This window comes from Neovison vison, chromosome 7, assembly GCF_020171115.1.
Source record: "Neovison vison isolate M4711 chromosome 7, ASM_NN_V1, whole genome shotgun sequence".
NCBI classification, from domain to species: Eukaryota; Metazoa; Chordata; class Mammalia; order Carnivora; family Mustelidae; genus Neogale; species Neogale vison.
Window position 1 is genome coordinate 150490072 of NC_058097.1, and position 25699 is coordinate 150515770.

The 25699-nt window shown below is 56.0% G+C and overlaps 1 protein-coding gene across 1 annotated transcript in view; it reads left to right on the forward strand.

The window, feature by feature from the left end:
• Positions 1–5268: 5268 nt before the first annotated feature.
• The window catches only part of PDE2A (phosphodiesterase 2A), a 63727-nt gene continuing 43296 nt past the window's right edge, over positions 5269–25699 (forward strand). Inside the window, exon 1 of the mRNA XM_044258604.1 lies at positions 5269–5400. Coding sequence (XP_044114539.1) covers positions 5269–5400 — 132 coding nt within the window. The remainder of the gene's footprint in view (positions 5401–25699) is intronic.

Here is a 25699-nt window from a genome sequence, read left to right on the forward strand (position 1 = left end):
CTACTCCAGTGGGTATGGGCCTTGGGAAGGAGGCATAGTGGTCCCTGAAGGAAGCCCTGAGGCAGACATGCCCACCTATGCCTCTGTGTGTAGGAGTCATGTGAGCATGTGTGTAGGTATAGGAGAGTGCGTGTGTGTGTGTGTGCGTGTGCGTGTATCTGTGGGAAGATGGTGAGTGTGTGTGTGATTATGGTGTCCCAGGGAGGCCTTGTGTGCTGGTAGAAGGATCTTGGGGTTTGTAGATGATAAGGAGAAGATACTAAGTCCTAACATGTGCAAAGGCCTGAGTCCCGTGAACCTCAGCCCAGATGTGAGACTATAGGCCCTGGGCTAGTCTGGGCCAGAATCCTGTGGGTTCCCTTAACTCTCTAGGGTCATGGACCTGGCCATCTGCTGCAGACAAATGAGTATACAAATAACATGGAAATGGATGAGACTTCGGCTGACTCCTCCCCATCTCCAGATTCCCCTGGGCTTGAGTTTGCTTGGCCTGTGCTCTTCCCCACTCAGCTGCTCCCAGGGCTCTGGGAGCAGGACCTTTTCATCCAGAGCCAAAATCCGTATTTTCCCAGCACCTCCCTGTGGCTGGATCCTTTCTCTGTGAGGGCTACCCCTACATCTGGGGCCATAGCCAAGGGACACAGAGAGCTAACCTGAGCTGGTGGCCTTGGCAGTGCCTCTTGTTAGGTATGAATTTGAATACATGCATACTCACACACTTGCACACATATTCACACGTAAATGCATGTTTTTGATATGTGGACACTCGTGCACACCTACAACTGTCCACATATGCCTACGTGTGTATGTACACACTTGCAACTGCACACATAGACCTGTGTGCACACACATACATACACGCACGTTCCATAGACACACACACACACACACACACACACACACACAGAGTCAGCTATACCATGGAAGCATCACACATCCTCACAAAAAAATAAGATGACAAACCTGTAGTCATACTCTCTCCAGCCTTCACTCACACCATGCTCACAGGCCCGGGTGTTAGGCCTTACACACCTGCACACACACACACAGGTACCTAAGGGTGGCTTATACCCATGCTCTCGCCAGGGCTGAAGCGTGCAGGACAGGCTATAGATGGACACAGAACCTGCAGGGATGTCACCTCCTCCAGGCACTTCTTGGATTGTCCCTTTGCAGGGCCCCTAGGATGGTAGAGTCTCTCGGCTCCACGCCCAAGTCACGGAAAGACTGAGTCATACACACTGTCTCCTGAGAAGCCTGCCACACGGGGATCTGGTCCTTGTTCACGGTCCTTGGGTCCGGCATGCCCAGGCAGGCCTGTCTGCCCAAGAAAGCTGCTCTGTGCCCAATTAGGCCTACCTGGATGCTGCCTCCCTCCACCTAAGCTGTCTGAGCCCTCAATGAGAACCAGGCTCACTTTTCTGAGTTGTCTGAGAGCCAGACCTTGCCTGAAGTCCCCCAGTATGTCAGGGCAGGCTTCCTTCAGATTTGAACCTGGGCTTCCAGGAGTCTGACCACAGTTAGCAGCCACAGGAGGGAGGCATGTCAGACACCAGACAGGCTCGTGGAAGTAGGACATGTAGGCATGGGGGGTGAGAGCAGATTGGGGGTCTGTTGGGGGTCAGCCGGAGGGATGGCCAGCAGGAAAGTCCACTCTCCTGGCCCAGCTGAGAAAGTGTTTTGTGAACACGGTGGCCCACAGCGGTGTCAATATCATCAGGAGCAACAAAGACCTGGTTTCTGGACAGGGCCTGAGGTCTGGGGGGCCTGGTACCCAGGTTGACAAGCTGTGGGCTGAGTCACTTTTTCCTAAAAATACTCAGTAGCTGGGCCATGGGGCAGTTAGAGTGGCCCATAAGGTGGGGCGATGAAAAGAAGGGTCTAGAAGGGCTGGGGCAGGCATTCCTGGGGCCGGGCTTCCTTGTGACCGAGACGGGCAGAGGGTTCAGGGACTGGGAGCATAGAACCCTCAGTCACTGCATTGTTGGGGGCAAAAGGAGAGGTGGGAAAATCTGTTTTTCTCACATGCTTTTCTTCAAGATGTGGAGCATGAATTTAGGGCACAGATTGGAGCCAGATGGGCCGGGTTTGAATTTTGGCTCCATTACTTACTAACTGTGTGACTGTGGCAAGTTACTTGATCTCTCTGTGCCTCAGAGTCCTTATCTGTAAAATGTGGCTAATAACAGATTTGACCTTATATTGTTCCTGAGGCGCTGAAGTGGGAGGCTCATAGTAAGTATTGGAAATAAATGTTAAAGCCCCTTGGACACACAGTCCCCCAGCTCCAGATATAAACACTCAGGCCATAGGGGTCCCTCGATTTCATGGGACTGAGGTCAGCCAGGAACATTATGTATCTCATCCGGGGTTCTGTTCTCAGACCTGGTGGCAAATTAGAATCACCTGGGAACATTTAAAAGTACCTGAGGTGGGGGAGTCCCAGGCATGAGCCAGGGTGAGAACCCAACACAGAATCACAGAATGAAGAGCTGGCAGACAGGGATTCATGGGGGGAATGAAGGAGTTTTAGCCTTGGAGGGAGAGTCACTTCCTGGCAGTGAGGGCTTGGGCATGGTCTGTCACTCTGCCATCTCGAGGAGCCTGGGCGGCCTCTCCTGGGAGCGGGCTGGATGGAGGCTTTCAAAGATTACATGGCGGGATGTTTTCGAAAGTCTCTGTATCCTGCCACGCATCAAAAGAAGGAAGTTTGTTTATTAAATCTAGTGTATTAACATTTCACAGATGGGTAAAATGAGGTCCAGAGAGGTTCAGTGGCCTGCTCAGAATCCCACAAGTCTGTGGCAGTGTTAGGATGCAAACCCTCGGAGGAATGCTTGAGTCTGAAGGATTGATGCAGAGTGAATCTGACTGAGGGAGACACAGAGCAAGTACCCGGGGCCCCAGCCACTGAGCTGCAGTATAAGATGGCCAAGGAAGATTTAAGAAACAACCTATTAGGAGGTGAGTGTTGGGAGGTCCAGCCTAGAGCTGAGAGCCCAAGGGATAGTGGCTGTGCTGGGCCAGGGTCGGCTCTTGACTGCAGGGTCTGACATGGCTTCCCCTGACGAATAGCTCTGTCCTTTGGCTGTAACAGATAGCCCCTTGGCGCCTGTGTTCCAGTCAGGCTGTTAAAGCCCAGGACTAACAGGTGCTCAGGGTTTGCCAAGCATTTCATACACTGGGCTCAGACTCAGTCCTTCTGCATAGTCTTTACATTGGTCACCCACCCCCTTTCCAGAGCAGGAAACTGAGGCCAAGAAAGGAAAGGAGGCCCTTATCTGGGCCAGAACCTTTACATCACCTTAGCCCATGCCGATTTCTAGGGTATTAAAAAGTAGGCCACATTGCCCCAATCTGAAGAGAAAGTAAAATACACTGACTTGGCCTGGATCACTTAGTGACAGAAAAGCTTTGTACTACTCCCCACATTCCCAGACATGGCTCCCAGGAACGACACAAGAAGGGGGACCCAGAGGACTAAGGTAGCATCAGGGGAAGGCCTCCTGGAGGATGTGGAACTCTGGTCCCTGAATGGTAAGCAGGCTGACAAGATCTGGAGGGCATCAGGGGTAGGGTGGCATGGGCAAGGGTCTAGAGGATGAGTCAGTCACCCATTGAGTACAGGAGGAAGTATAAGTTTAAGGAATGGTGGCAAGAGGTTCAAAGCTGAGAAGATAAGTCAGGGCTACATTACAGAGGGTCTGCTATGTCAGACTGAATATTTGGGCTTTCTGGTGTTTGTGGTAGGGAATCTTTAAAGGTGTCTGAGCAAAGGAAGAAGCATGTTCAGAGCTGGGCCTCAGAAACAGAGGTGGGAGAAATCCCAGCTTGGAGGGCCTCCCCCTGGGCTGATGGGATGGAAAGGGCTCGGTCCAGCCTGTGTCAGGACCGGGCTCAGTGACTCAACGTGGAGGAAATCACTCCTCAGGGAGAAAGGCCCCAGATGAATCAGCCCCACAAGGTGGGGAGGCTAAGGGCTCACTGAGTCACCTTCCAAGTGGGGAAGGGGGGTTGTTGTCGAGAAGGGGCCTGCAGTGCCGTGGGAAGGATTCAGGTCAGACCACAGCGAGGGCTGTCAGGGGACTCTGGCTGCCTTCCCACCTTTATAGGGGTTGATTATCCTGGCAGTCTTGTGAAAGAGATGGGAAAACTGAGGCCCAGAAAGGGGGAGGGAATCTGACCAAGGTCATGCTGCAAGTCGCTGACAAAGGCCAGGTGTGATCCAAAGCACACCCTCCAGTCCAGAAACGTTCTACCACCCCAGCGGACTTCACAGCAAGTGGAGGCTAGGAATTGGGTGGGTCCAGCAGGGAGCTGGCCCAGGTGACCCCTCCTCCCTCCGCTTGCCCCCACACCTTCCTCGCCAGGGCAGACAGCAAACAGGGCCCGGCCGCGCTGCCGCGGTAGGACAGCAGAGGGCGCAGAAGCGTCGCGGCTACAGCAGGCGCCAGAGCACAGAGGCTGCTCTGCGGAGAACTGCGCTCCCGACGCGCGGGTCCCACCGGCGAACTGTGTACTGTGTGGCCCAGGAGCCCGCACCCTCTCTGGCTTCCGGGGACGCCTACGCAGACCTGCCTGCCCAGTGCAGGGGGTCCGGGGCCGCTACCCCGCTCTCGAGATGGTGCGCCTGTCCGTGTGTGCGCTCGTGTGTCTGTGCGCACGTGTCCCTCCTCCCAGGTTGGCTACTGCCTCAGGCCTGTCCGTCGCCGGGCGACCTCTATAATTCTCCCCGACTTGAAGAGGAGCCGGCCCGGGGCTCCCTGCATCGGGTCAGCGGCCCCTTCCCCCTCTACCCTCCGCCTTCCGTCCCTCCTGTCACTGCGCTGGTCTCTGGCTTGGGGCTCTGGCCGGGCCCCAGGACTTTCTAAGTTGGGGGAGAGGACGTGATCCGACTAGAGAGGGGCTCCGAGAGGCGAGGTAGCGATAGGAGGGGCGAGAGGCCTGAGGAGCGAGCGGAAGCTGAGAGCTGGCTACCTGGTAGGGGATCCTAATAGCGGACAAGCTGGAAGAGTCTTGAGAGCGGAGAGAAAAGGGAGGTGAGAGCCAGGCGGTGAGGGGGACCCTGGGGGGTTCCGCAGGTTGGACGAACCGAGAGGTGCAGCGCTCGGCGGCGGGAGGGTAGGCGGGGCCGCGCGGTCGGGGGGCGGGGAGTGGGCGGGCCTGGGCGGGGCCTGGGCGGACCCTCCCGCGGACCCGGCGGAGCTGTCGCGGACGCGCTGACCGAGCGCAGCGGCCGGGCCGGCGGGCGGGCGGGCGGCTGCGAGCATGGTCCTGGTGCTGCACCACATCCTCATCGCTGTTGTCCAATTCCTCAGGCGGGGCCAGCAGGTCTTCCTCAAGCCGGACGAGCAGCCGCCGCCGCCGCCGCCGCCGCAGCCATGCGCCGACAGCCTGCAGGTAGGGGGGGCCCCCAGCGCTGGGCATGAGGAGGACGGGGTGTCGGGCGAGCGCTCGGCCGGGTCTTCCAAGGGGCGTGCGGGCACCAGCTCCGTAGTCCACTCTGCCCCAGAGCCCTCCTCAAAGTGGGGCCCCCTCCCCTAGCTCTGAATTCCACTCCTGTGCCGGGACTGCAGCCCATACCCGGAGCCCTTGAATCTCCAGCTCACAGTCCAGACCTCACCCCAGACTCTGAACCCCTTTTAGATCTGGGACTCCACTCCAAGCGCTGAACTCCCAGTCCAGAGTAGGACCCCAGTCCCCACGGAGAGCTCTGTTCAAACCTGGAACCCCCCGCCTTCCAGATGAGTGTATGACCCTGCCCAAACCCCTGAACACCCACTATATATATATATCTGCATATATAAATATACCTGCATATACATATATACCTGCATATATATATATATATATATATATATATATATATATATCGGACTCCAGGTACACCCAGAGCACCTGAGCCCCCAGCTCTCAACCAAGATCTCTGTCGGAGCTGGAGCCTCACCCCAAGCCCCTGCACCTCTACTCCACAGCCTCATCTGTGCCCCCACCCAGATTCCCACTCAAACATCTGGTCTTCAGTCCTCACCTGGGACTCTACCCCAGGGTCCAAACACCTCTTTCTATCACTGCTTGTTTTTCTCTGCAGGACCCCCTTCCACCTTGTTCCTGCTTTCCTACCCTTCCTCTCTCCTTTGTAAGAGGTCCTCTCGTCTTTTAGGGGTCTCACCCTCTCCTCTTGTTTCTCTCCAGTATGGTGGTCCCACTTTACTCTCTGGTTTCTCCTCTACCTTCTCTGAGTCTTTCTGGGCATCCTCTCTCTCTACCCCTCCATTTCTCTCTTTTGGTCCCTTTTGCCCATATTCATCTCTCTCAGTCTGTCCATCCCCTCCATTTCTCTAGGTCTCTATCTTTGTTCTAGGGTCTCACCCTGTGATCATCCCTTCCCCTTATATCTGCCTCTGCTTTGGGGTGGGGAATGGGTAGACTCAGAGTATGGGGCCAGGGTCCCCAGGACCTCTGCTTGCCCCATGTTGTCAGGCATGGCATGGTGTGGGCGCTGGTGGAAGGGACTAAACATGGAGAGTACAGCCCTTGGGCGGTGCCCATGGATCTAAGGTAGGTGGGGACTATGTGTGGAGTCCTGGGGTTCATAACTTATAACCCCCATCCCCACCGTCCTGGTCTTGATTGTGGACAGCTAGGGGCTTGGGATGGAGGAACGATGGGGGAGTAGACTGAATCTGGAGCCAGTGACCTGTGGTGGGAGGTTTCTGGGACTGGGTGAGTCTGGGGTGTATGTGTGTTTGTGTAGGATGGGCCATGTTTCATGTGTTGGGTGTGCCTTGTGTGTGATCATATGTGATGTGTCATGAAGTATTGTGTGTGGCATCACCAATGCGATAATTTGGGGGGGACTCATGGGGGTTTCCGGTGTGTGTGAAGATGGTGTGTATGGCATTGCCTGTCATGTGCTGCTAGGAGGGCTGTGTTGTGAGTGTGGAGTGGACGCTGCATGCACGAGTGTTGTGTGTCCAGGGAACATGTGTGTATGCGGTGTGTCTGTCTCCATGGGGTGGAGTTGTAGGGTCAGTCTGCATGGGGGTTTTGTGGGTGGTTGCGTATGTTCTCGGCTGTTGTGTGTAGCCAGGAAAAGCCACTGTGGGGGCCTGGTGGAGGGATTCGTTGGGCATCTTGGTGGAGGGGAGTGGGGGTGGGGGAGCTGTGTGTGGGCTTGAGTGTGTTTGCAGCCTAGGAGGCTCAGAGTCACTGTGGTACACCCTGGGCTTGCTTGGGAAATGTATTTGGACCCAGGGGCTGGTGTTTGAGTGTCATGTGTCTGTGTGATGGCCGTCTGTGCCCCCTCTGGATAGGGAAGGGTGCAGCAGCTAGGACCGAGGGGTCCAAGGCCAGGGACTGGTCGGCTAAGTGTGTGTGTGTGTCTGTGTGTCCATGTGCACGTGGGCAGCAGGAGGCGATGTGCCGGCAGGCTTGTCTCTGCCACAGATCCGCGTGTGTTCACAAATGTGTGACACTAGGTGTGCACGTCATCTATGCAGGGTGTGTCTCCATGTCTAGATAGTGTGTGTGTTGAATTTAATTGGATGTGTGTGTGTCTGTGGTTGGGGAGGTGAGTGTGGGGTGTGTGAGGCACATGGTGGGAGCTTGAGTGTGTGGTGTGAAGTGTGGGTGTGTGAGCTGTGTGACTTTTCAGTGTGACATGTGGATTATGTGATCTTTTCTCTCTGTAAGTTGTTTATGTGTGGTGTGTGGTGAGGGGTATGTGAAGGGTGTCGGTGAGCTAGTGGTGTATGCGAGCTATGGAGTGTTGAGAGCTATGGAGTATGCGTCAGGGGGCAAGTGTGTGCTCAAGGTGTGTGGGGGTGAGGAATGAGGTATGTAATGTTTGGGCTGTGTGGAATCCAGCAGGTGTCCCATAAATGTTTGTGGAATGATGTGTGTGTACAGGGAGGACTTGGCTGCCATCCTGTCCTTGCTTCCCTCCCAATGAGGTCCCCAGAGATCCCCAGTGACGTTCTGTCATGGCCCACCCCAAGCCTCTACCCTTTGCCCTTCATCCTCTTCACGTTGACCAAGGCCTTTGTCTTGGGTTTCCGGTGGAGCAGGCGCTGGACAGGCAGGCGGCGGGTGATGTCGTGGTCTGGGAAGCTTTGTTCTTTTCGTTTGGGTCTGTGTTGTGTTTTGGGCTGGGCTTTGGAGGAGGGCGGAGAAAGGATGCACGTGTTGTAGGCTCACTGTGTTTACTACCCCCTCACAATGTGCCACAGTGGGGAGGGGTTCAGGCCCAAGCCGTGGGGCCTGGGTTGTATCCCGAGGGGTGCCTCCTTGGCTCAAAAGCAGCTTGGACTGGGCATGGCACTGGGTGAATTAGCCAACTGTGAGGTCTTCGTCCGATGGGTGGCCAGGATCCTTTCTGGCTCACATCATCTCTGGGGTGCCAAGTCTCCGGGAACCCCCTTCTACATGCCAACCTGTCCTTTTCTCTTCTCTGTGTGGCCCTCAGGGAGTGTCCCTGGGCTGGGAGTCAACCAGGAAGGCCTTAATCTATCTCCTCTTGTTGACCTCACATCTGTCCTCACAGAGACCCTTATCTGAAAAGGGAAGTCTGGTTATACTTTGGGGACTCTCTAGTCTGACAGGGGAGATGCCAGTCAGTAGGAGGACCTAGGTCAAACCCTCCAGAGACAGCGATGGAGAAGACTTAGCAAGCGTCCTGCTGACAGGTATTTGGGAAGAAGAAAGGCCAGGGCTCCTGACAGTTGAAAGGCCCAGACTACCAGAGTCATCAGCGGAGGGGATTGGGGCACCACCTCAGTATCACCTTCCAAAAGGTTCCCTGCTGTGAGTGGGCTTAAGCTGGGCCTGGAAGGGGGTGTTGAGTAAGCAGAGAAGTGTGGCCTGGGGCTGAGGAAGATTCTGAGTCAACGGGAAAAAAGGATCTTGACGGCAGTTGATCCTCCCCAAGCAGTCCTGGCTGGCTTTGGAGGGCCATCCCTGGGCCTCCAGCCTTCTCAGACTTTCACATCACCTCTTCCCACCCCTCCTTGTGTTCAGCCAAAATGACTGTCATTGTCACTATCATCTGTTAGGTGGCTCTTTCCAGGTCCCAGGCTCCTTTCACAGGGGTCTCATTTAACAGATGAACTCGTTCGCTTGGCTACAGCGTTTACTGTGCACCTGCTACGCACCAGGCAGGCCCAGTTTGACACAGCAGGGCCCAAATAGGTTTCCTGGGGCTCCCACCTCCCGTGCTGGAGAAAGCCCATCTTGCCAGCCCAGCCACATTGTCAGCCCCCTAGGCCCTGGGCACACAACCTTCCAGTCCGTTTCCCCAGCCTGACGTTAGCACGTGGTTCTGGGAGGCTCCAGGCATGCACCCCATGGTATTAGGCTCTGGCTCCCAATCAGAACACAAGCTCTTCGGAGACTGAACCGGGTCTGCCCATCCCGCACGTCCTGAGCTGGGCTCGACAGAGTCCAGATGGCCACATCGATCATCAGATGGTCATCACCCCCTGTCGGGCTGGCAGCCCATCTGCCATCTAGAGAAACCGAGGCCCAGAGCAGGGAGGGGACTCCAGACAGGTCTCTTCTTTAGACCCTCCTTTCACCAGTGTTACCAGAGACCAGAGGGGTTGGGGGATGTGCCCAGGTTTCACGGTAAGGTGACAGGACCTAGCAATTCTGTATTTCCCAGAACACAGCTCCACTGGTCACTGGGCTGAGCTCCAGCCCTGCACCATGCTGCTCCCTGGCTGGCCTCCGTGCTGCCTGTGGCGTGTAAACGATTATTAATGACCCCCCTGGCCAGGAGACAGGAAACGTTTCCCAGCCACAGCTGGGGACATGCTCCCGGCCAACCACCGCCCTCCACACCCACCCTGCCCCTGGGGTCAACATGCATGTTATCTCCACGCTGCCCCAGCTTTCCCTGCTCCTCCTGCCCAGCCCCCGGGCAGCTTTTTCCTTTCTAGGTCCATGGACAAGAAGAGACAGAGCTTTCTATTCCATGTCTCTGGTTTATCACTTTCTCCAACTTGATTCAGCTCTACCTTTTTACCCCGCCCCAGACCAGCCAGAAGCAGTCCTTCTCCTGGAGGGCTTTTCTGAATGCACTGCTAGGCCTGCCAGTGACCCTGTCCTGGGCCCTGACCATCAACTCTCCCTCCTGAAGACTTTGTTCCCACTCTGCTGGTCCTGTGTCTGGGCTGGGGACTTCCTGTGACCTGTCCTCAATTGTTATCTTAAGGCTGACACTTGGAGGATTCTCCCAAATGCCTCCTCCAGGAAGTCCCCAGCCCAACCTGGGGACTCTAACTTACTCTGAGCAGGCCACACACTGTGTACTGCCAGGCCTTCATAGGTGGACATTCAATGAGTACCTACTACATGCCCCATAGAGGCAGGAGGTGAAGATGAGCACAAGGTGGGCTTTAAGGCTCTGTCACACACAGGCCCACGTCTGAGCCACAGCGCATCTGTCCTATGGCCCCTCGGTGGACCTAGGTACCAGGGCTGACAGTGGGCAGATAATGGGGTGGAGGCGGGGGCCCAAAGACCGATGTGGTAGGCAGTGTGGGGAGGGCAATGCTGGAGAGACTGGGGGGGCCATGATGGGACAGGGCAGTGACCCCTGATTCAGCCCAGAGTGGGAGGGAGGGCAAGCTGGGGAGCTTCCAGGAGAAAACATATCTAATCTGAGAGCTAAGGGATGAGCTAGGAGAAAGTTCTGGACAGAGAGAAAGAGTGAATGGCAAATGTAACAGCTTGCTGGTGACAGAGGGAGAGAAGTATGGTTCTACAGTTCTGTGGATCCTGGACTGCCCGGGCTCTGAGGCCCAGGGTGGGGTGTGTGTGTGTGTGTGTGTGTGTGTGTGTGTGTAGCTGGGGACGAGACTGGTGAGGTCAGCAGGGACAAATTGTGCAGGACTTATAAGTGAAGAGATTTGGACTTTTTTCCAGAAGAAACTGGGCACTAGTGGGGAGAGTTGAAAGCAGGGCAGGGACTGCTCAGATCTGCTTGTTAGGAAAGCCTCTGGGTCACAGGGTGGAGAGTCCACCGAAGTGGTGAGGCTGGCACAGTATGGTCCAGAGAGGAGCAATGAGGCCGGGGCAGGAAGAGGCAGAGGATGGAGGAGAGGAGACAGACCCTCGAGGGTGGGAGAGGGAGCCACTCGGCTGTGGAGGTACAGAGAGAAAGAGAGGAAACGCTGCCCTGGGTGTCTAGGACAGATCTCGAGAGAAGACAGGGCATGAGGGCAGATGCCTGGGCCTGTGTCAGGGCCCTCTAAGGTCTGAAAGGTCTCAGGAAGGGTGTCCCAGGTCAGGAGCTTTGAGGCTAAGAAGAGATGAGGAGGACTGGACCCTGCTCCGGGCTCCTGTGCCCTCTCCTGTAGCGTGGAGACTCAGGAACTGCCCTGAGCAAAGAGTGTTCGGAATTCAAAAATTAAAACAATCTGTGAGATGTAATATTTAATAAAATTCAAATCCAAAATGTGTGAGTACATTCCAAAATGAGTTAAAATGTAAATTTATGAAAATGCTAAACCTAACTGATGATTCTAGTATCCATTGTAAGCCTCAGTCGCTTCCCTCCTCCACTTTGGACACAACTCCCTGGAAGCCGCTGCTTCAGGTATGACTGACCCCCACAGCGGCTCCAGGACCTTCCAGACTTGAGTTCAGGGTCCCGCCTGCAGGGAACCCGCCCTCTTTCTGGTGGCTTCAGGTGACAGGCATTTTGCTTTTCCTGTCCGCACCCCCACCAGGAAGTTAGCCCTCAAAATCTCCCATCTGTGGTTGTGTTTATTGAGGGGCCCTGGAGAGGGGAAGGGTGCCAGGAGATGGGGTATCGTCCCAGTGGGGTGGGGTGGGGGCACAGGGAGACTTGGGGAGAGCTGGGAGGGGGCACGAGGGGAAGGGAGTAAAAATGAAAGAGCAGCACCACTCCAGCGTGAACACGGGGTCCTATTGTAAATGTGACGCCGTTTCGGAACCCCCGGATGTTATGGTCCCAATTTGCAGTCGTGGGGTGGGCATTGCTTGACTCACACTCTCCGCTCGTCTTGCACCATTTTCTGGGCTGCATTTTCTCACCTGGGAAAGGAGGCAGTAGGGGCCTTTTCCACCACGGCGTGCATGAGCTCTGGCTCTGGGTGTGCATGACTCTAAGAACCCGGCGTTGGCACTTTGTGGGTTTCTAGCCTTCCCCGACGCTTAGCTCCCAGCCGGAGCTGTGTGGAAGCGTGGTTGTGTGATTCCGACATTCTGGGACTGAAGTTGCTGAGACTCCAGGAGCCGGATAGGCGGGCATTCTGTGAATCCAGGATTCTAGGATTTGATGATTTGATGATTCAATGATTCTAAATGGGGCTGCTGGGAAGAGCTGCAGCCACCTGCCTCGTTAATGTTGATGTTAGGTTATTAAAAACATAACGAGAAGCAATGGAGAGAGCTCGGGATGAGGGTGGCCCCGCCCCTGGGGAGTGGGGGAGGGGAGGAGGGGCCCAGCCTGGTGTTGGAGGAAGGAGACCTCCCGCCTGGGGCATGGGTGATGGGTGACAGGACCAGGGGGATTCTCCCACCACAACAGAAGCCACATCTGTGCACGTGTGAGAGCCGCAGCTCCCTAGGCTTGCAAGAGAAGGAGTGATTTCCTTTATCCCCCTGCCTCCGTTCTTCAGCTATTTCAGACCATGGCAGGGAGAGGAATGCCCTTTCCTCCCAGCCCCTAAAGTCTCTGGGCAGAAGTGTCCACAGACGGCAGAGGAAAGAGGCCTGCTCACCGCCTACCCCCCCTGCCTGGCCAGCCTCGGCCTGAGGGGGAAAACAGGACATGAACACTTCCTGGACACGGACGTGGAAATGCACGAACCCCTGTTTGTGAGGGCCCCGAGCACAAAGGGCCTCCGACTAGGGCAGAGGCCAGGGCAGCCAGAGGAGGCGGGTGGGTGCTGGCCAGGGACCCACTGGCAACTCTGGAGGGAGGACCCTTCTGCCCTGGAGGTGGCTGTGGGAAGGGCTTGAGGAAGGGAGGTCCCAAGGGAGGTCTCCCAGCCTGGAGAATGGATGACCAGTGGGTGCTCCCCTGGGACCCAGGCCCAGGGCCCACCCTGGCAGGAAGCCAGGCCGTTTGCCCACCGGCTTGCTTGGGTTACACACGTGCCTCGGCACTTACACTAAGGTTGGTGGGGGTGGGGAGCCCTGGAGTCAGGAGAGAAGGATCTTTGGCCTTGGGAGAGCTCATTCCAGCTGGGTTCCTCAGAAGCCTGGGACCAGCTGCCTGAGTCTCAGCCTGGTGATCAGATCAAGTGAGGGAGGTCAGGAGCTTGCCCAGCTCACACAGCACAGCAGGGTCTGAAACCCAGCTTCTGGACTCCCCATGCTGGGTGCTCCCCTTTGTCTGCAGCTTCCACCTTTCCCCTGGCACATCTCGGGAACAGGAGCTGAGGCAGGACACCTGTTAGGGGGCAGAGCCCTTATCTGTCACTCCTCCATCTTTCTCCTCCCACAGGCCAGAAGGCAAGTAAGGTGATGACAGTGGCTCCCTGCTATCCCCAAGTGTCCATTGTCCACCACCTCCTGTCTTGGCCCGAGGATAGGGTCCCCAGCTGCCCGACCCACAAGGAGCCTCCTGGTTCTCCTGTCCCTTCACTCAGCCTCTCTCTCACGCCGCAAGTCTCCCCCTCTGGCTGGCTATATGTGTCAATCTCTTTCCAAAGATTGTTAGGCTTGGATGAGCCCCAGGAGATCATCAGGTCCCATGCTTTCATTCTCCAGATGAGGATAGTAGCTCAGAGAGGGGAAGGTCCTGCCACACGGGCACAGCAGACTGTGGCTAGGCCCATATCACAGAAGCACACTGGCCTCTGTGTCAGGCGGCTCTGCGTCCTGAGGGTTATGATCAGCTGGCAGCTTCTCTCTTCAGCCCTGAGCTGTCCTCCCTCTTCTTGGCCCAGATTACTCTCTTGTCTGCCACTGTGCCAGCTGCCTAGCTGACCCCTACCTTGGGCAGACCCTGCCCTTGGGACATAGACCAGGTGGAAACCTGTTTCTCATCGTTAGGAGGCTGTTCTGGAACCTGGTGTTCTCTTCTCGCGAGGCACACACGCCTCTGCTCAGAAGCCCTCCAGGACTTCTCTGCAGACTGTCTCCCTCTCACTAGCCTCTTTGTGACAACTGGGTTCTGTAATTCTAGGTTTCTCCCCTGTGACAGTCAAGTCATGGGTGAGTCTCCTCCTAGTCCTAAAGCCCTTCCTTCAGTGTCCCTTTCTTCGGTCTCCAGGAGGGGCTCGGCTTCCTGTGGCTGGGGTGGGGAGAGCCCTGAGGTCCCCAGAGGACAGTGGGACAATGGGGAGGCGGTGACAGATGAGACATTATGTCTTCCCCAAAGCACGCTCCACCCTCCCCTATCCTCCTGGCTGGTGTCTGGGGCACAGCCCTGGCTTGTGGGACCACAAGGGTCCTGGTCTGACCCCATGGCCTTGACCTCTCAGTGTAGAGGTCAGAGGGTCAGAGTCCTGACTGCACTCAGCAGTTCTTTAAGTGGAGGCTGTGGAGCCCAGGTCCCCAGCAGCCCAGCAGCCTTGCAATGAGTGCTGCAGAACCCCAGGGCGGGTGAGCCGGACTGGCCTGCCTCTGGGGTGGGCAGAAGGGTGGCAAACACTGAGGCAGGGGTGGGATTACGGAGGAACTGTGAATGCCTACCTTCCCATGCTGGAAGCTGTGATGGGGAGCCAAAGAGCACGGGCAGGGGCTTTTCCAGAGAGTGGTAGGGAGGCCAGAGGTGTTCGGAGAATCACAGCTAGCACTGCCTCCTGTCAGGGAAGGAGGGGCTGGCGCGGGGCAGCACAGTGGGTGGACCACTGGAGACCTGGGTGGAAAGGAAGGCTGAGGCCTGTGGACAAAGGGACGGGCTTGGGGTTAGGTATTTAGCTCGGCTCTCGTCATTTCCTCTGCCGGACATGGCTGGGTGAGCAAGGTCATCGCACAGAGGGAAGGAACAGGCTGGGACCAAGGCATACCAGGCCCTACAGTAGACTCAGGCACGTGGGTGACCTGGTCACACCCTGGGCTGCCATCAGCCCCCCATCAAAGCCTAGCCATGCGGCCACAGTCACCCTGGGGGATGGCTACATCTAGACCACAGCCCCACACAGAGACCCAAGCTTCCTAGGTGGCACTCAGGCTGGGCTATTGATCCTGGCTGAGTAGGGAGAGCCCACAGGACACGGGGACACCCAGACACCCTGCCACAGCCACACCACAGGCCTCTGCACACCAGGTGCAGCTACTGTCACCCCTATGGTGACCCAAGGAGAGCCATAAATTCCAGCAGTCATGGGCAGGTGTCCAGGGCCTGGGTGAGAAGAGGGGGCTACGAGGCAGGGAATGCAGAACCTCCCCCCACCCCCATGCCAGACTCTGCCCTCCCCCCAGTTCACTGAGTGCCCAAGGCTGTTTATTTCCTCACAGGGATGGGTGTCTCATCCCTCTCCCCCTCCCCGTCCCCACCACACGCTTCCAAAGCTGCCAAATCAAATCAGCCCCTGCACCCGCGCCAGGCTGGCATGGCGGCCAGCAGCTGACTGGAATGAAGCCAGGCTCAGAATATCCCTCCGCCTGTGCCTGTCCGATGGCTGGGTGTACTTATGGGGTGGGGGTGGGGAGGGGCAGCCAGCCCCTGGGCAGTGCCTTGGAGAGGCTGGGCTTACTTGACGCCACCTGGGCCGTAGGCTCCTGGAGAATGAGCGAGCGGCTCCTTGGGGTGGCAGCCAGCCTTTGAGGAACTGTGGCCCCCGGATTGTGGGTGAGGGCAGCAGGAGCCCAGAAGACTGGGTGCTAGGAAGGGGCTGGGGGCTCACACATATCATCATGACCCCTGCCCTAGCAGGGAGCCCAACCCAGTGAGAGTGTGAACTAGACATTGCAAACCCCATTTTGCAGATGGGGAACCGAGGCTTTCAGAGGGGTGGTGAAGTTCCCTGGAGAGAAGTGGACATGGAGGGGGCCTCAGAAGGAGTAACAATGTGGTTGTTTCCCCTCCTGAAGAGGCCCCCGCTGAAAGAAGGAGCTCAGCTCTGTTCTCAGAGTAAATAAAAGGCAGAGAATACACCAGTCAGAGGTACCCACCTGAAGTAGGGAGTGATATGGGGGTGGGGGGAGAAAGCAGGGCAAAATCAGGCAAGGGTCCCTGAGAAGATTCCCTGAGGAGGCCCCCCGTGGGCAACAGGAGCCCCTGGGCCTGCTGAGGGCTTGGTGGTGGCAGCGGGCAGGGGGAGGGCCCTCGGGCAGGCTGGGGAGAAGGGGAGAAGGCCTGGCAGGCCTCAGCTCCTGGCCTTCTTGTCTCTACAGCCAGCCGGGACCTCCTTGCCCAGGAGCCAGTGCCCCCAGGGAGTATTGCCAGCGGACTGGAGGTGAGAGCTCAGGAGAGGGAGAACTGGGTGGGCTTGGAGGGGTGGAGGCACAGGCTGGGGGTCAGCCTGAGCATTGTCCCCACCCCTAGGAGGACTGGGAGGCTGGAGCTGAATCCCAGCCCCGCCCCCTCCAGCCTAGGGTCGCCCTGCACCAAGATCACCTTCCCTGCCCTATTCCTGCCTGGGGCTCTCTCCCCCTGAGGAGAGATGAAGAGAATTATTCCAAACCCCTTTCTAGGCCTCCCCACCCTCACCCAACAATTCATTGATTCTCTGCCCTAAGTGTTTTCTGAATTCCTCTCCTCCTCTCCATCCCTGCCCCATGTCCCAGTCCCCCTGGACGGCTCACCTGCTGGCTGCTCTCAGTCACCCCACTCTCTCCATGCAGCTGCCAGAAAGCTCTTCCTAACACGCAAACCTGAACTTGTCCCTTTTCTACTCAAAAATCCATGCTTCCCATCCTCCTGCTCCCTCTGCAGCCCCAGCCAGGCCACAGTCCCCCCCTTTATCCATCCTGCCTCCCCAGAACCACTCCTGCCGCTCTCTTCTCCCTCAGCTTCCCATATCTTTCTGGGCTCAGCTCTAGCCTCCCCTCCTCCGGGAAGCCCTCCCTGTCCCTCTTGCTCCCTCCTCCGAGCTCTCCTGCCCTGGCAGTCAGATGGAACATTCTGATGTCTGTGTCATTAGTACCCTGGTTTCTCTGTTAGGCTTCTCTACAGGTCTCCTCTCTGAACTGTGAGCTCCTTAGCCTGGGGACTTTTGCATTCCTGAGTCTCCCACTGCCCTCCAAAGGGTGCCTGGTGAGGGCTCAGGGAGTGCATATCCTTTGAGATGAGGGATGCCTTCTGCAGCCCTGACCATGACTTTGGGGTGCCTCATGGGCATCTGCAGTGTTCAGAGAGGCCTTGAGCAGCAGCAACAGGGTGGGCTGGGGACTGGGAAGACTGACACAGAGGAGGGTTGTGTGTCAAATTGGACCAACTACCAGGACCAGCCTGAGCCTACTCTTGGGCCCTGGCCTGGCTGAGAGAAAGGAGGAGGCTCCTCTGGGCCAGAAGCTTTAGACACGCTTCCTTGTTCAACCCTCACAACCTCCCTGGGAAGCAGGGACTGCTATTATTCTCCTTTTATGGCCAGGGAAGCGGAGACACAGTGGGGTCACACAGTGAGCACACAGGGCAGATCAGAGTGTGGAGCCCACACGTGTCTCGTGCCCAGCCCTCACTCTCTTGCTGCCCTCCAATGAGATGGGAAAGAAGGCGCCCACACGGGGCCTGGTGCATGAGGAGTTCAGCCGGGACACGGGGCCAAGTCCTGAGAATGTCCCTGCAGCTGGGAGCTGGGTGCGGGGCGGGGGTGGGGGTTGGAGCGGGTGGCGCTAGAAAGTCATTATTAATTTATTTATGGTCATGGCATTCCCCACGGGGCAGAGGCTCCCCCCGCCTCCCCCCCCCCCCGCGGCCGGGACAGATGGTGTTCCTGGGAGCCTGCAGCATCTCAGCAGCCACGGCCACCTGCCAGGAAAGCCTGTATTTGTCATCTTCCCAGGAAGCCATGAGGGGAGAGGGCTCTGGAGAAGTGGAGACCCTCCTTGGTGCTGGGAACTAGGCCCCAAGGGAAGGAGCCAGGCTTGAGCTCCTTGTGTATACCTCTGGGCCCTGCCCCTTTGCCCAGGTCCCTGCCAGCTCAGGTTCAGCCCACCAAGTCCCATTTGATCCCTTTGCTTCTGTTCTCTCTCCACATTTCCTTTGTCTGGACCTCCTGCTTCCTCCCTCAGAGGGGGAAGGTTTTAGGCTGTGAGGATAAGCTCTGCTGGGAGAAAGTGCTGAGTGCTCCCCAATTCAGAAAGGGCAGGACTAGAGAGAGCAGGGGCTGGGGTCAGGTGGGCATGAGTTCAAGTCCTAGTTCCACCACTTTCTCGGTGTCCGACCTTGGGCCAGTTCCTTAACCAGCCTGAGCCTCAGTTTCTTCACCTGTCAAAGGGGAGAAGAAGATCCAGCATTAGTGGACCTAATCACTGCTATTGGCCATAATCACAGCAGAGCCGTTGGGACAATTTACAAAGTATGTGCGAGGCGCCTGGCCCAGGGAGGGAGTTGGTCCCCCTCCCTGCTTCCCGCAAGGGTGAGCTCCTTGGAGCCAGGCCTGGGCTGACCGGGGTGCAGCACGGGGCTGGGCAAGGGCTCGCGGAGCTTCTGGGGGCACGGCGCGTCCTCCTGGTGCTGGCAGCGTGACAGCTGGGGGACCAGGGCTGCCAGCGTCCATCCCTGGGGCAGGCATCTGCTCAGCACCCCTCCTGGGATGGCTCCCTGGCCCCTGTGCCCACTGGCCAGCTGGGAGGAGGGCTCTTCAGGCTCAGCCTGGAACCCTACTTCAGGGCCAAGCCTGTTGCTCTCTGGGGGGTCAGGGGGAGGCAGTTTAAGTAGTGAACTGAGCACTCTGGGTCCATGCCCTCTCTGCTGGCTCTCAAAGGCACTAGCTAGGGCAGGGGCTGAGGGAGAGGCGACACAGACGATGGCACAGGTATCCACCCTTAGCACACTAATGTCCTGCCCAGCACTGGCTCCTCACTTGCTGCCCACGGGATAAGGAGAGACCACAGGCCTTGGCATTGCCAGCCCTGCCTGTTGGGCCCCCTCACGTCTGCCCATTGCTCCCAGATATGGCAGTGCTTACTCCCCAGGGAACCCATTCTTCCTGGCCTCCCTGCCTTTGCTTGCACCAACGCCTTTCTCTGGAACGCCCTTCCCTTCTTTCTCTACCTACTCCCTTCTTAAGCCTCAGATTAGATGTCACCTCCTCTGTGGAGTCCTCTCAGATTGCTCTCTCCACTCAGGTCAAATCAGTCTCTGCTCTTTTCTGGGCACTCACAGCCCACAGCCAAGCTTCCCTGAGCTTACAGTTGGGTGACTTGTTGCCCGTGTGGTTATATATCCTTTGTCACATAGTTATAAACACATGGGGGATAGGAACCAAGGCTAAGTCTCCTTTGTCTCTCCTGGGCCCCCATGAGAGCTGGCACAGGCTTGGTTCATAGTAGGTGCTCAATGAAGTTTCTTGTTTAAATGAGAATGGCTGTGTGAAGGTTGGAGGAGTTCCAAGAAAGGGGCACTTGCTGGATTGAGGGCAGTCTTAGAGACTTCCTGGAGGAGATGACCTTGGAAATTTGAAGGATGGGGAGGGTCAAGGCCAAGAACTGAGGCCAGAAATCAGCTGGGTAGTCAGAGAGGTTCATGTGGTCAGCTTCTGTGAGTACCACATGAGGACAACTAGGCTCAGCCCAGGACTGGGAACAAGCAGAAGAGAGGAGCTGGAACAAAGACAGCCCCAGAGGAGGCTGCAGGAAGCTGTTTTGGTGCTGAGAAGCCCCTGGGTCCACTTGATCCCACAGTCTGGGGTGAGGCCAAGGCCACCCATGGTGAATAAATGGGTCCAGCGTGGTGGCATAGTGATGGGGGGATAAGGACTGGCAGGAGTTGGGGTGGTCCTATAAGGCAAGATTGCCATGGGGACTAAGAAGGTCTTTGCAAGTGATAAGAGCAGGGTGTACAAGGGCATGTGGACGGGATGCCCTAAGTCTCCATGAGAGAAGGCCCAGCATGTCTGTGGAGCCCAGGAAATGGACACGGGAGCATGGGGATGAGGTTGGGAGGGCTGCTTTCCAGGAGGCAGCACTTCCCGGCCTGTGTTTAAGATTCTTTTTTTTTTTTAAGATTTTATTTACTTTATTTGACAGAGATCACAAGTAGGCAGAAAGGCAGGCAGAGAGAGAGAGAGAGGAGGAAGCAGGCTCCCTGGTGAGCAGAGAGCCCGATGCGGGGCTCGATCCCAGGACCCTGGGATCATGACCTGAGCCGAAGGCAGAGGCTTTAACCCACTGAGCCACCCAAGCGCCCCTGTGTTTAAGATTCTTGAGTGAGTGCTCATAACTGGCAGAGGTGCCAGCCCCCTCCTGGATTCTGCACATCAGGATTAAGTGGCCTCAGTGATGTCCCATGGCCCCAGAGGAGCTGCTGCCGGCAAGCTGTCCACAACATCTGGCATCTCTCGGGGTCTGAAGTCCCTGCCTTCCGGCTGTGCCCAATTGTTGGACTGCAGGGGCTTGGGCTGTGCAGGGACTTGGGGCCAGAAGGTGGTCTCAGCTGCCTCCCAGTCTATCTCTTTGTCTGTCAGTCTGTTCATCTGTCCTCACCCCTGACCAAACGAAGACCAGACGGAGATGGGTGAACATAGGTCCTACAATCAGAGAAGCCTAGTCTAAAGGAGGAGGTGTCAAGTACCAGGGACTCACACCCAGAAAAGACCCAAGCTCAGACTGGGCCAGGCATTGGGCAGACCAAAACCAGAGGGAGGTCCAGCCCCTGTGAGGGCTTAGAATGGAAGCTCAGAGAGAGGCAAAGACTGGCTCAGAGGTGCCTAGCGGGTCCGAGGCAGTGTTGGGGTCGACGCTGTGAGCCCCAGGACGAGGTTCCTCAGGGGGCCCCCACCCCCACCCCCTGCCCTACCCACCCCAGCCCCCCCGCCCGGCCTGGTCTTGGCTGTAAACACTGAGAGAACAAGTTCCGTTTCCTGGGAAATATTTATCTCAGGCCGTGTGGGGAGCGTGTGCTGGCCTCCCTGTGTCCTTCCTGCAGGCTGGCCTGGGGCAGGAGGTGAGGGGGCTTGGCAGCCGCCCATGGGGGGCAGTCTATGTGGCCTGAAGTCGGGGCCAGGAAGGGAGTGCCCCAGGCTCCTCTTGGAGCCAGAATCTGAAGCCTGGAGTGGGGGGAGGGGGAAGGGTGGGAGAGAAACCTGTTTTCTCCAAGTCCTACAACACAACCTACCTGTCTCCCATGTTCTTGTCTTTATCTCCAGGCGTGCTGCTGCTTCCCAGTTTCTACGTGCAAACATTTGCTCCTGTCTGGGGCTCCCACCCGGGTTGCCTTTTCTTCTTTGCCCTCGTATTTGCTAGCGCTCAGCTGGCTTCCTCTGGGAAGGCTTCCCTAATTCTCTAACCCCTTAACCCCTTGTCCTCCCCTTCTACCTTCTGTCCTTCTCCTCCGCCTCCCAGCAGCTTCAGACTGAGCCCCATAGACCAGTTAAGGTCTTCTCCCAAAATGTTGGGAGGTAGACAGCCTCTTCAGACTGCCCAAGTGTCCCCTTCCTGGGCACCCTGGGAGTGAAACAGGGCCCAGAGGCCACCTTTTAGTAGAACCACCACAAGCCTAGGCCCATGGGGAATCCAGGTTGAGTGAGTGAGGGAAAATTCCATGGGTCCTACAAGAATGGGGCGGGGTGGGCCCAGAGGGCCCAGGTTTCCCGCTGGCTGGTTCTTGGGCTTTGGGGCCAGTATCCCAGGCTGGGCCAGGCCTGACTGGGGCCCTGACAGCAGGAAATCCTTGAAGGAACAAGCAGGCTAAGGACTCTGAGCACAACAACAGGAAACAGCCTTGACATGGGGCAGCAGTTCTGGTGATTCTGCCCAGTGGGGTGGGGGTGGGGGGGAAACCAAGACATGGACTGGAGGGCAGTGGGTGTTCTACTGAGTATGTGATGCTGTGTGTTATCCAGTGTGCGTCCTCTGTCATGGGATACCCTGTGGGGAATGAGTGAGTCAGAGCATGACACCGTGCGTGTGACACAGAGTGATACTGAGTGTGTGGTGCCACTCAGAGACTATGAGGCCGGAGATGTGCCACCAAGTCCGTGACACTGTGATCCCGTGTGATATGGACTGTGTGATGCTGAATGATACCAAGTATGCGACACTGAGGGTGTGTCACCATGAGGAGCGAATATGTAAACACAGATGGGTGATATGGTGTGATAACAGGTGTGGTCCTTGGGGCTCAGCCGTCTGACACTGAGTTGTGAAACCAAGTGTGTGCCCCAAGCGTATGGGATCCAGCAACGCTGAGCACGTTGCCAAGGGTGTGACATGGAGTGATGCCAAGTGTGAAACCCTGTGCGTGAGGCTGCGGGACACTCTGAGCCCGATGCTGGACGTGTGATGCTGTGTGTCATGGCTGATGATGATGTGAAGTATAATCACACGACACTGTGTATGACGCCGTCCCAGGAAGACCCCCCAGTGGGTCCGGGCAGGGAAGTGACATGGTCTGATGCATGATTTGGAGATTGCTCTGGCTGCTGAGTTGTTCAGGGGGTGGGCAAGTTGGAGGGGCACAGAGGAGGTAGACAGACAAGTTGGAGGCCACGGCAGCCACGCTGGCAGGAGATGGTGGTGCTGGGGCTCAGGGGACAGCAGAAGAGTTGAGAGAAATGGATGAACTTTGGAGATATGTGGGAGGTTGAAATGACAGAACATGCTAATGAATGAGACGATGAGCCAGAGGGAGAAGCAGAGGATGGCTTCCAGGTTTCTGGATTGAGGGCCAAGTGATGGACGGTGGAGACGTTACTGAGATGGGTGAAGACTGGGGGGAGGCCAGGGTTAGGAGATTGAGAGAGGGCAAGGAGGCAGAATTGGAGAGATCTGTTTTTGGACGGAAGTCAGACATCCAGGTGAAGGTGTCCCTTCACCTTCAGCAGCAGAGGTCAAACTGGGGATATCTTTGGCAGGTGGCTAATGTGGCTGGGATGACCTAGGGCGAGAGCACGGTGAGAGTAGGGGTGAGGGCTGAGGACCACGCCCCAGCCGCAGGTCCCCAGACTCCATCATCTAGAGGCCTGGGAGGTGAGGAGGAGCAGCCCAGAGACAGGGGAGGAGTGACAGGGGTTATAGGGGATACTGAAGGGTGGAGCCACAGGAGAGGAGAGGGCGGAGAGGGAGGGAGGTGGCTGCGCGTCGGGGAAGGTGGACAGGGAAGACCGTGCTGGACTGGGCCCAGCATTAGCCCAACAGGAACCACATCAGTGACCGGGTGGGGCCTGAAGCCAGCCGGCCTGGGTGGGTGCTGAGTGGGGAGTGAAGACAGAGCACAGTCAACACTTTGGAGACCTTTGGCCCCAAGGGATGTGGAGAAGGGGCGTGATCACTGGAGGAGGTGTGAGGTCAAAGGAGAGTAAAATTTTTAAATTATAGAATATTTGAAATACATACAACAGTAGAGAGAGTAAAAACTTGCCATATACCCATCACCCAAATCTAATAGTTACCAAGATTTGGGCACATTTAGTTCATCTATCCCTCTCTACCCTACCCAAGCCCCCCCCCCTTTTTTTTTCATTTTTCTTTCCTGAAGTATTTTATTTTTTAGTTTTTAGTTGTGGTAAAATATACATAACCTAAAATTTCCCATCTTAACCATTTTGAAGTGTATAGTTCAGTAACGTTAAATACGTTCACATTCTCCAGAACTTTTTTATTTTGCTAAACTGAGACTTATATCCTTCAAACAGCTCCCTGTGCCCCCAGCCCCTGGCAACCACCGTTCCACTTTCTGTCTAGGAATTTGGTTACTAGGTACCTCAGATACCTGGAACCATACAGTTTTTGTCTTTTTGTGATTGCCTTATTTCACTCAGCAGCATGTCCTCCGGGTCCAGCCATGCTGCAGCTGTGTCAGAATTTCCTTCCTTTCAGAGGCTCAGTACTATCCTATTGTTTCTATAGACCGCATGTTGTTTATCCGTTCATCCATCGATGGACATTGGGCTCCTTCCACCTTTTGGCTATTGTGAATAATGCTGCCGTAAATGTAGGGGTACAAGCACCTCTTCAAGATTCTGCTTTTGATTCTTTTAGATATATACCCGGAAGTGGAATTATTGGATCATAGGTAATTTTATTTTTAAAAAGTATTTATTTATATATTTTGGGAAAGAGAAAGAGAACATGAGTGGGAGGGGGAGAGGAAGAGGGAGAATCCCAAGCAGACTCCATACTGAGTATAGAGCCAATATGGGGCTCGATCTCATGACCCTGAGATCATGATCTGAGCCGAAACCAAGAGTCAGACACTTAACCAACTGAGCCACCCAGGCGCCCTATTTTTAATTTTTGAAGACCCACCATACTGTTTACCACAGCAGCTGTGCCATTTTACATGGCCACCAACAGCGTACCAGAGTTCTGATTTCTCCACCTCCTTGCCAACACTTCTTTCCTCTCTCCTCTTCCCTTCTCTTCCCTTTCCCCACCACCTCCTTCTTTCTCTTTTTCTCTCCCTCCCTCCCTCCTCCCCCTCCCTCTTTTCCTTCCTTCCTTCCTTTCTTTCTTCCTTCCTTCCTCCATGGCCATCCTAATGGATGGAAGACTGGGGAAAGGTGATATCTCATTGTGCTTTGATTTGCATTTCCCTAATGATGCGTGATGTTGAGCATTTTTCCATGGGCTTGTTGACCAATTTGTATATCTTCTTTAAAGAAATGCCTCTTCGAGTTCTTTGCCCATTTTTAAATCAGTTTGTTTATTTTGTGGTTGAGTTGTAGGACTTCTTTATATATTCTGGATACTAACCCCTAATCAGATGTACGATTTGCAATATCTTTTCTCAGTTGCTTTGTGTTTTAAAGCAAATCTCAGACATGATGTCATTTCACCAAAGGTGGAATTTTTTTTCAATGTCAGAAGGTCCTGGGTGATGCTGAAATGTGATGGTGCAACTCACAGCCAGCTTGGAAGTGTGCACATGACACTACAGGAAGGTGACATTGTGGAGCACTGGAGACATGATGTATGACACTGGGGATGAGCCACCCTGAGTGAGGGCACAGGGATAGTACCACTGTGTGTGGCCCCGTGACACCCAGTGATGTATGACACTGTGGAAACCACGAAATGGCTGTGAGTCACTGAGTATGTGAGTCATGCCATGCGAAAGTGACAGCGATCCTGTCTCTGTGTCATCCAGGGGTGATGAGTGTGACACAGACCCGGACACTGGGAGTGAGAGGGGCCGTGGGTGTGCCATGGGCTGTGTGGGGGCGTGCGATCCATGTGGGATCTGCCCCAGCCTCAGCTGCTGGCCACCAGAGCAGAGATAAGGAGGAGTGCCCAACATGGACGGAAGTGGGGTCTAGGCCAAGTGTGAGTCGGTGTGAGGCCTCCTCCTCTCTTTGAACCCCCCAGGATGGTAACACCTTGGCAGAATGAGCCTGGACCAGCTAAGAGCAAGGGCTGTGGTGTCTGACAGTGCTGTCTGGTTCTGACATCTAGAAAGTCATTCCATGTCTTGAGCCTCAATCCTCTTAAGAATAAAATGTAGATGTTGGGGGATGACACGAAAGAGTGCTTTTAAGAGAACGCGGTACCTCGCACTGAGCAGTGGCTCGGCAGTCTTTAGGGGAGCAGCACTCCTCCCAGTGCCCAGGCAGCTAGTATGACGGGAGCATTGCAGGTGTGCGGAAAGGGTGTGCTGAATGAGTGATGTCCTGTC